Here is an 11014-nt window from a genome sequence, read left to right on the forward strand (position 1 = left end):
AAATTCGAGCCCGATCAGAATCACGGGCTCTATTGTTTAGATAACGACATGACGACAAACATGACGACCAGCAAACACGGGTTGGCAAGGACGGAATCGTGATTTCAGCCACGGCGTTCGAGTGTCCGGAACGGGCAGCCCATAGGCACTGCCCCAGCGACATATTGGGCCGTCATCCAATGAGAACACTGATCATAACCGGATGAATGGATGTTGTCCGTGCAAGGTACTAGCATGTACGAATCGGCAATGTACATATATCTGAAGGCAACCTCGACTGGTACAAGAATGTCGCTTTTCTGTCTTGGAGCCGCATCCGACCTTTTGTGTAATTAGTGTCGGAGAATTTGTGCTGTGTGCGTGTGGCGCTTCCTTGGGCGGCGTGTGCTTGGTTGTAGCCCTGATCCCTGGATAATGCGCTGATTTTCCAAGCTCCCAGCGGACGGCGCCGCCGCTTAGTGCACATCCCGCCAATCAGACATCGCCAGCGCAGAATTAGGGAGACTTAGAGCGATGGTTCAGGACCGGACTCCACGGCTAGCGCGTCGTGTTGGCGTCGCTAAGTCACTTTGCTAATGCCGGCTGATTTCCCAATCTCGATGGACTCGTTTCTGGATTTTGACACCTCAACACCACGTCTCAGTGAATTCATCTCCATCTCACAGCCCTGGTATTCTTCCTTTCCATGGCGCCGCGTGTCGGAGGACCTGATGCTTGCTCTCGTGTTGACGTCCATGCCCATCTGAACGCCTCGGATCTCGATTCCTCCACGTCCTCTGCAGCCGAGTTCCGCCAGTCGCCAACCTGCCGCGACCTCCGTTCATGAACGTCGACGGGCTCAGTCACTTCGAGAATTCCCCTTCCGACGGCCACCATACTGGCTTCTATCCTCCTGGCCGTCCCGACTCATTCCATTCTCTGAAAGAGCACTCTCTTTCGTCCACTCCTTCAGAAAACGACTGGGTGTCTCCTTTTACCCTCCCACCACTGCCGACTCTGCGTCGCGACCGCGACCAGGCAGGCAACTTCCGATCACCCGAGTATTTGCGTCAACGCGACGGCAGTGGCGCCTACTACGCGGCCGCCTGGGGTTCGCCGTACGCTACTCCGAGTCCTCGAAGAACGCCCCAGCCGCCTTCCGACCCTGCCAGTCACCGCCTGGACTTCGAAGACACCCCCCTCCCTAGTTCCTCTACTCGATCGTTCCTCGATCCCAGCGACGACATTGGCGGTAGTAGACCACGCTCCTGGCGCCGCATATACCCAAATACCGCCACCCTCGATCCTGCAAAAGAGCTACGGAATCTGCGGTCCGAGAGACCCAATTGGCTAAGCGACTCTGACGACAGCGGATCTGAGACAGGTCAAAAGGCGGGCGAGAATACACCGACCCGGGTAGCATATCTGGACAGCTGGGGAGCGTCCCCTGCTGACAGTGTGAGTCGCGTTCCGGTGAAACACCGCAGCACCGAGAGTCTCGCTACTGTCACTCAAGACACGTTCCATGCTTCCGGCTATCTGTTAGGAGGGTCAAAGCGGCTTCGTACACCACTTCCGCCGGTTGGACTAAGCAACATGGCCGAGCAGGAGTCGGAAAGCCTTGACACGCCGGAGATGCCGCTGCCTGTTCTTCCTCACAGAGTCTCCCCAGCAGAAGACGATATGAAACCACCGGAAAGCCCGACCCTAGCAGCTCGACCGCGGCCGACTTCGATGCACTCCTACCAGAGACCAAAAAAGAAGGTCATTTGGAAAGGCAAGGCCTGTATCATTGCATTGCCCCTAACAGACCGAGAGTCCGCCGGCCTACCTCCTTTATTGACACAGGAAGAAATCCAGGCGCGAATACAGGAATGGACTGATGCTGGATATTCTGTGGATGGCTTCGAGTTGAACCATCTGGCACACGAAGGGTCGCAAGCGAGCAGCGGACAGAGCCGTCCCGTCTACCCTGATCCCTCCGAGGTGAACGCGGAACAGAAGTTGCGGCAATTCCACGTCCATATACCCGACCAAGCGGAATGGGAGTCATGGGTCGAGAGTCTGAAAGAAGAGAAACTCCGTGCGCTTGGTGTTAGCCCGAGTGGCTCAGAGGCTCCTCCATCAACACGCTCACCTTTCTCTGCCACAATGAGCCGGGTTTCATCGACAGCTTATCCGGGATTGACCGCCTCACCACCAATTGCACCCTCCTCATCAGCAAGTAATCCACTCAGAGCCACGAGCAACCCATTCTCGCCCTCACTGCTATCGTCCGCTGGCATCAGTCCTCAGCCGGGCTCTGTCGCATCTTCGCAGTTTAATGGGCCGCCGAAGAACATGCACGGCTACAAGCCGTCTATGGCACACCCAGGCTTCCATGGACGGATCTCACCCTATGAGCCGATACCACCACAGCCGAACGCTTTCGGCAATGGCGCTCGACCCAACATCCAACCTCTCTCGTCACGCCAGAACAGCTTCTCTCCCAACCATCCGTTACATCTTCCGAATATGGGAGAAGTCCTGTCGCAACCGATGCACGTGCGGGCACCTACGATGCAGTTCGGTGGTGAACAGGCACGGAACCAGCTGCTGCAATCGAGAGGACATGTGCCCCTGCAACATGCCTCGCAACATACCCCGAGCCCCGTTCTGCCGCAGCGAGTCGACAGCTTGTCCCACACTCCTCAATTTAGCGAGTCCTCCCACACCCCAATTGAGATCGCCCACCCTACGCCCAAAAGTCATCGCCACAACCTTAGCATGGCGCTGCAGAGGGAGATCGATGAAACCGAAGCTGCGTTACACGCGAAGCATGACAGCCTGCACGCTGAGGATCCGGAGAATTATGATCAGTCTCTTAGAAAAGCTTCCGTCGTCGACGACACCGTGAATGAAGAGCTACCCATTTTGAGACGACCCGAGACTATGACAGTCGCGGATGAGAGATCTGACATCGAGACCAACCCAAGCATAGCTGCTACGCCAATGCTGATGGACGACAAGAATCCGTTCATGAACTGGCAGGCTCTAAGTGATGCGGCCAAGGCAGAATCGAAGCCCGCTCCGGAAGCTACTCCAACCATCACAAAGTTCAATGTCGAAGCCAAGGAGTTCGATCCTCGCGCAGGGTTTTTAAGTTCGAATTTCTCGTTCGGAGCGCCCGCTTTCATGCCAGTGCGCCGAGCACCGTCCAAACCAACACCTCCGGTTGATAGGGGTTCCGCCAGCAAGAACAGGTTTTCGATAACACGACTGAATGCTGATGCTCCTGCATTCACACCGTCATTCGTGCCGCAAGCCGCGCCCAAAGAAACCCCATTCAGCTTCAGTTCTGCCACATTCAACGTTGATGCTCCAGTATTCAACCCCTCCCAGTCTCAGGGCGCGCGTTCGAGTGATAACGAGGCATCTCATGCTGATGGCCCGACCAATAATATGAGCAGCATATTTGGCAATGTTATCATTGGCTCGGGCTCGAAGGCCACAAGAAGAGCAAGCAAACCAGGGGCTCTTCTCGCCACCAAATTGAAAGGCGTCCAGTCTGATGTGTCAGAGGCAGAGTCGACTGATGATGAGGGTCGTCCGGTGGCTCCAGCAGACAGGCAAAAGAGAGCGCGAAGGCACGATAGCGACGGTGATCGAAGTCCTGTCTTCGCCGACTCGGCCCCGTTCCATCACAGAAGGATCCTTTCCGAGATTGTGGATGATGTTGACGCCAATGGATCTGAAGTGGAAAGTCCGAAGAAGCATTTCGATGGCTGGGCGTATATTCCTGCGGACGAGACACCACTAGATGGGGACAAGCCAGTCGCTGCACAAGCAAAGACGGAGGACGCCAACGAAGTCGATGAAGCCGAGTCTGCATTCACTTTCGCAGATGCCAGAGACGCTGCTATGTTTAATGAGGCTCGCCCTCCGCTTGACATTGACCAGAAACTAGAGACTGAGCAGGAATCTGAACCTGAGTCCCAGGCCAAGGTGGAATCAGAGGCAGAGGAACCCAATCGACCATCAGACGTGTCGAGGGGCTACAGTCGCAAGCCAAAGTCTTCTCTTTCTGCTTTGGCGAAACCTTTCGAGTTCAATCCACCTGTCTCGGGGTCACTGGTGGCTTCTTCGATCGCTCCGCCACCGAAAGCCCGAGGATTGGAAGCCTCCAAATATGCAACCCTGCCAAGTCCGCCGACAAAACACACGGCCGACTTGTCCTCCCTTCGTGCTGATCTGCCTCACCTCGTGGAGAAAGATCATGAGTCTGTTAATGACGCAGAGGACACTGTTGAAGTATTTGAAGACAACGACCAGAGCAGTGTAGAGGAGGTAGTGGAGGTCATTGAGGAACAATCTACTGACAACGAAGCTGAACCGCCGCCAGAGTTGTTATCCGATCCCACGAAAGAACTGGGCGTCCATCCGCAAGTGGAAGAGGATGGGTTCGCCATGCCAGGCCCGTCCCTCCGCCATCAAGAGCAGCCGGTTCCATCCTTCGAAGAAATCGATGCTGTCATGAAACATCTTGAGGACCATCCCGAGCTTGGTGTTGAACGTAACGATACGCCCATCCAGTCCACTCCACTGATCGATATACGATCAGGAGGCAACTTCCGAAGCGACGCTCCCAGCCCCAGCCCTCGCAGAATTCACGACAATAAATCGGCCCCGAGCGACACTTCGTATCCGCCGTCATACGGACTTGGTATTGGAATTCACAAGCTGAACTCGGGCAGAGATGATGTCAGTGACTGGGGCGATGCTCTGCCCGCGCCAGAAGCTGCGAAGCTTCAGCTTCGGTCCCAATTCTTTGACGGCCATGTCAATGATCTGGTTGGTGGCATTCTTGAAAATCGTCTTGGTCCTCTTGAGCGCGCCCTTGAGACGATCCAGCACTCTTTGGCATTGATCACTACGCAGCCAACACGAAAGAAGGACCGTCGCAGCATGTCCACAGAGCAGAAAGAGTCGGATGCAGATGACGAGGATGATTATGACGCATTTGAAGGATTCTCATCTTACAGATCGCGGTCGCCGTTGGCACGCAGGGGTGAGCGGAGACAAGACCTGATCCGTGCTGCCGTTGCTGAAGCCATGGCCGCGTACCAGCTACCTGCTCAGCCTCAACCGACCATCGACATGACTGAGGTCAACGGAGTCTTGCAGGAGATGAGGGAACTAGCACAACAAAAGGGCTCTCAGAACACACAAAACGAGCTAAAGACAATCATGGAAGATGTCATCTCGCATCATCCTAGACTCCGAGGATCCAGAGTTCGCGAAGATCACGAGGCTGCGGAGTTAAAACTCAAGCCCCAGATCGATGGCTTGGAGAGTATGCTGAAGATTTCACAAGAACATGCTGCAGAAGAGGCTCGTCTCCGGCGCAAGGCAGAAGAGGAAATCAACGAACTCAAACTAAGACTTCGTATTGCCGAAGAGGAAGCCTCTCAATATCGCGAGTCCTCGGAGGAAGCTCAGCACACATTGGAGGCCTTTGTGGAAGAGAAGGAGTCTTACAAGAACCTCGAGCGCGACCTGGAAGGGTTGACCCTCAAGAACACAGCGCTCGAGCATACACTCGAAGAATACCGGGTATCGAGCGACCAGTGGCGTCAGGACATCCGCGACGAGCGTGCCAACAACAAAGATCTCAAGCGCACTCTGCGTGAACTTCATCAGCAACTTCAGGAACAGACACAATCTCGCGGAGGTCTTCGAGGCAAGATTGAGCGTGTGCAGTCGCAAATGGCACAAGTCATCCATGACATGCACGCTGAACAGGAAGACTGGCGGAACAAAGAGCACAGTCTCCAGAGCAGAATTGCTATTGCTCAGGAGGCACTCGAGCAGGAGCGGCGTCACCGCGAGAAGGCGGAGCTCGACTTGGATGTCTTGGATAAGGAGCACAAGGCGAATCTCCACCTGAAGAATATTTTGGCGCAAGCTCAGTCGGAAGTCTCGAGACTGGACGAACTGGTTGCTTCCCTGCGAGAAGAGAACAGAGCGCTGGATACAAAAGCATTCAATCTCGACCGGGAGTTGACTCACACGAAGAATAGCAAGGACGCCGAGCTTGCAACGTCCGTTCTCAAGGTGCAGGCCGAGCTGGAAAGTGCCCTGGCTCAGATCCAAAACGTCCGTGCCGATTCTGATGCGCAAATCATCCGGATGCAAGGCCGTCTCGAGGATGCTGAATTGCGTCTTGAAGAGCAAAAGGCCAAGCACGATTCCGTTCTAGCTGAGACTCTCGAGGCCCATCGACGGGCTCTTGGAGAGGCTGATGAGAAGAAGGAATCTGCTCTGGGAGAACGACTCCAGGCTCATGAGAAGATGCTTGATGAACTACGCGATCGCCATGCGCGGGAGATCCAAGACTCGTTTGATGCACGGACGATGCTCGAGCAGCAATTCAACGAGAGGTTGAGCCTCGGCGACGACAAGGTCAAACATCTGGAGAACAAGGTTGCAGATTTGGAGGACAGATTGGCGATTACGAAGTCGGCTGCTCGAGCTGCTGTAGAGGCTGCCACCGCCAAGGGCGTCAATCTGCCCACACCCGCCTCCTCCGTAGTGGCATCACCACCTCAACGCGCAGCGACCGCCTCGATGTCATATGCCAAGGGAACAGAAGTCCCGGAAAAGATCTCACCGCAAGCCCTTCGAGAATCTATCATGGTCTTACAAGATCAATTGCAGAATCGTGAGCAGCAGATTGAGCAACTCGAAGCACAGCTCGCTGCCGCTGACAAGGACGCTCCCGCCAAGCTCAAGGAGCGTGAGACCGAGATTAGTTGGCTGCGCGAGCTGCTTTCCGTCCGAGTGGATGATCTCGACGAGATCACTTCTGCGCTGTCCAAACCTGACTTCGACCGAGACAGTGTACGAGACGCCACGATTAGGCTGCGTGCGAATCTGCAGATGGAGCAACAGCTGAGAGAGCGCGCCCCGGGAGGTGGCATGACCAGCTCCTTCCCTTCGATTTCCAGTTTGTCAAGCTATGCTCAGTCCCCGCGCGCACTGCCCCTGGCTGCTGCGGCTGCGTGGGGAAATTGGCGCAAAGCGCGTGACACATCGATCGGGGCACTGTCTGATCTGGCGACAAATCTCGGCAACCAGACACCATCGAAATCGACCGTTGGAAGCCCCGCAAGTTTCCTGTCCGGTATGATCACTCCACCTGCGACGAGCCAGAAGACGCCGACCTCGAGCGACACGCCACTTCAAGCACCACCGACCATGAGACCTCTTGCTGCAGCAGCGGCGCAAGCTCGAAAGGGTGGCGGACCTGAAGCCCGACCCCTGAAGGCGTACAATCCGCAACCTCGAGCTCTGTCAAGCAGGCAGGCAGAGAAACGGCCCGAAAGGTCGCCATCGCTATCGAAGCCCGAGCTGCCTCAGACACCAACTCAGGTCAAGAATCAGCCCAGCTTCGACCTGACTGCGGATGTGGACGAGGATGCCTCCCCTCTCGAGGAGGATACTCAGTATGATCTTCTTGAAGCAGCGGAGCCGTTGCCTCAATGAACATTTTCTTTGGAACCTGTCGGGCTGGAGAGTGTGTGAAAATTTTCCATTTCCTTATGCCACATGATGATACCCACTGTCGATCGTTTTGCGTTTCACTTTCACTGCCACAAGATGTTAATATGTTGGTCTTTGTATAGAGATTCTGCTTGGAAGACATGCACAGATATGGTGGAAACCCGAAGGCAGAAAGTACAAGCTGGAGAAAGGATGTGAAGCTGGCAGAGTTGAAGAGATTTTTATAGATTGTGTCTGGAAAGTCAAATCTTGTCCGCTCACTCACTCGAAAATGTCCTGGGAAAGGGAAAGAACAATATACCCCATGAGATGCTCTGTTGCTGTGTTTTGTACATGTGGATATTTCTTTCTTTTAGCGTCGGATCGTCTTTACTGGGGAGGATGGCGTCAGGGATATAGCATAGCGAGGGTAATGACGATCAAGATGATGGCCATGTTAGCCACCACCTATTCATCTCAAGCTCGAACGTACGCCGTGTCTCCGAGTTCCAAGCCGTTCACAGTATGTACCTGGGGCTTCTCGTACTCAGTGTCGTACTTTGTACTCCGTATTCCCATCGTCCAGCCTTGGTGTGGGGAGCTTCCCCACAACACTGTATCACCAACCAAATAAACCGGTTCAGGCCAACCGACTCCAACCTCAACGACACGTACAACGAAGCGGTCAGCTAGGGTCCTTTCCGGGGAGACGCTGGATTGCATTCAGTTATACCAGATATGCCTGCGGTTGCGTGAGCCATTTCCAACACGCGCTCCATCTCCGTCACGGCCCGTCACGGCCTATCATTCCCAACGGTCGTCGGTCCGGAAACTTGTGCCTGGCTCTGACTGGTGTGTGTTGCTTGCTTATATCTAGTCCACGATCTAAGGACCGTCGAGCTAGCCTGCCTGCCTGCCTGCCTACCGTATGCAGAATGACTGCTTCATGAGAGAAGACCCTTACGTTTCAGACCCGGATATATTCCAGAGCAGAACGTAAACAGAGCAGAGCATCACGCGCGGTGCAAGTGAACTGCTCCAAAGACGCCTATTGCTTTCGTGTGCTATCCACTAACGCTGGGGCCGCTGGAACCGTTGGAACCGTTGGAACCGCTGAACCGCTGAGCAGCTCGACAGCTGGCCCTGTGGCCCTCATCACCACTTCTACATCTCCAAGAAGATGGCAACCATGGCCACCTTTCGCAAGCTATCTACCCTGTTACTTCTCCTCATCGCGGGTCTCCCCGTCATCCAAGCGATTTGCTCGTCCCAATCCCCGTTCTACCCGCCACCCACATACGACGGCCACGCCTCCGAGATCTGGGAGACGTTCAGCCAGATCGAGGCCTCACTCGCCACGCTCACGAGGAACAACAACACCGCGCTCGACGCGTCGTCGTATTCCATCGAGGTCACGTCCTCGCAAGGCACGCTGTGGTCCACGTTCCATACGGCCCGCGCCAAAAACGAGACGAGGCCGGGCGCCGTCCAAGTGAATTCGACGAGTCGGTACCGCATCGCGAGCATCACGAAGGTGTTTACCGTGTTGGGCGTCTTGCATTTGCATGGCGAGGGGAGGTTGGCGCTTGACGATAGCGTTGCGAAATACGTCCCTCTCTGGGGGTTTGGGGATTCTGGGAATGCGACCTCGGACTCGAATGCCAACTCTAGTGCGTTGGCCTGGGACAAAATCACGCTCCGATTACTCGCTAGTCAAATCTCCGGCCTGCCTAGAGACTGGGCGCAGGGAGACCTGCTAACAGGGCCGGACGACCACACGGCAATGGGTCTTCCTCCCATTGGGGACTCTGCGCCGGAACGCGCCAACCTCCCCAAATGCGACTCCTACGAGGACTACAAGCCCTGCACGGCGCACGAGCTGCTGACCCACCTGCAGCACAGGGTTCCGTTGTTCCCACCCGGCATGAAATCGACGTACAGCAACATCGCGTTCGAACTGCTGGGCCTGGTCATCGCCAACGTGACGGGCATGGCGTACGAAGAGGCGATAACGACCTCGGTCCTTCGCCCACTCGGCATGAACGAGACGTCCTTTACCAAGCCGCCGGACGAGGTGGCCGTGCTCCCGAAAGGCAACGCCTGGTACTGGGACGTCGACGAGGGCGTGCAGAACCCGACAGGTGGATTGTACTGCTCTGCCGGGGACATGTCGATCTTTTTGAGGCACGTGCTGACAGAGTACATGGACGCCGGGGCATCGGGGATAAATTGGCTGCCTAATTCGTTCTCGTCGGCGGGTGGGTTTGGCAGCTGGTACGGCATGCCGTGGGAGACGTTCCGGACCGAGAAGATCCTTGGTGGTCGATCCGTCACGTTCTTCACCAAAGGCGGCGGACTCCCCGGGTATAGGACGATTGTGGCTCTGGTGCCGGAATTCGACCTGGGCTTCACGATTTTCACGGCCGGGGATGAGGAGTTTCTGAGTGATTTGCTGGAGATGGTCACCGTGCCGTTGATTCGCGCGGCGGATAGACTCGCGGCCAGGCAGATAGTAGACAGTTATGTCGGGGAGTTCGCCTTCTTGTCCTCGTCAGAGGAGAACACGTCATCAGAAGAGAAGGGGGAGGACAGGGACGAGAATGAGCAGGAGCGGGAGAAGAAGGGTGAAGCCGACGTGACCCCTAGGGCTGCGCCCCTCAACTCCTCCCTCGCCTTAACCTACACGCCGGCGCACGGGCTCGAGATCACACGCTGGATTTCCAACGCGACGGACATGCTCGCGGTGTTTCGCGCGCAATTCAAGTTGCCTAGCGATAGACAACTCCATGCACAACTTATTCCCACACTTTTGTATCGCGATAACCCGAACACAGAGCATCGCAGAGAGGGCGAGTGGAAGGACATGGGCGAGCGCGAGGGCAGCAGAGACGACAAGCAGAAGGAGGTGAACAAGCCCGGGGCCAGCAGAGACGACGGTAGGCAAAAGATGACCAAGCGTGGCGAACTATGGCGCATCGTCTTCGCACTCGACAAGCCTTCTAGCCCCGCGGGCGTGGGCGTGTGGGATGATTTCTGCCTCGCGGACGTGGACACCAAGATGTATGCGGGCAGGCCGCTGAACGAGGTCGTTTTCTGGGATCGTGACGCGGACGAAAACAGCGGAACGGGACGGTTCGGGCGCGTCGAGATGTCTGCGTTTCGGGTGAATTTGACGAGGGTGCAGGTGCACGGTACTTGTGGCGGGAGATATGGTTGTGACCAGGCGAAGGCAACGACGGGAGAAGATTTCAAGTTCTTGGCTCAGGACGGGACGGGGAAGCTAGGTAGAAGGTAGGAGGTGGGAGGTGGGAGGTGGAAGAAAGATGAATGATGCAACGCGGATTAGAATGGCTCGAACACATAATACCAATAATGTGACATGATATGATATAAGGCAATGCGGTGCAATGCAATGCGGTGTGATGTAGATGCCACATTGAGGCACAGCCACCCGCGACCAAGTTTACAGTTCCATGGTACTGTAATGTTGCACACGGCTATATACAGTATCGGA

The 11014-nt window shown here is 55.6% G+C and overlaps 2 protein-coding genes across 2 annotated transcripts; both read left to right on the forward strand.

Annotated features, from left to right (window-relative positions):
- Positions 1-822: 822 nt before the first annotated feature.
- A1O7_05949 (uncharacterized protein) lies at positions 823-7503 on the forward strand (the record flags this gene model as incomplete). Its single annotated transcript, XM_007759956.1, has 1 exon — positions 823-7503. One exon carries the CDS (start codon positions 823-825, stop codon positions 7501-7503), a length of 6681 nt encoding a protein of 2226 aa, XP_007758146.1.
- A 1186-nt stretch (positions 7504-8689) lies between these two features.
- On the forward strand, positions 8690-10795 carry A1O7_05950 (uncharacterized protein; the record flags this gene model as incomplete). The annotated part of the gene is made up of 1 exon (XM_007759957.1): positions 8690-10795. One exon carries the CDS (start codon positions 8690-8692, stop codon positions 10793-10795), a length of 2106 nt encoding a protein of 701 aa, XP_007758147.1.
- Positions 10796-11014: the final 219 nt, after the last annotated feature.

Source organism: Cladophialophora yegresii, assembly GCF_000585515.1.
Source record: "Cladophialophora yegresii CBS 114405 chromosome Unknown aczIN-supercont1.4, whole genome shotgun sequence".
Classification (NCBI taxonomy): Eukaryota; Fungi; Ascomycota; class Eurotiomycetes; order Chaetothyriales; family Herpotrichiellaceae; genus Cladophialophora; species Cladophialophora yegresii.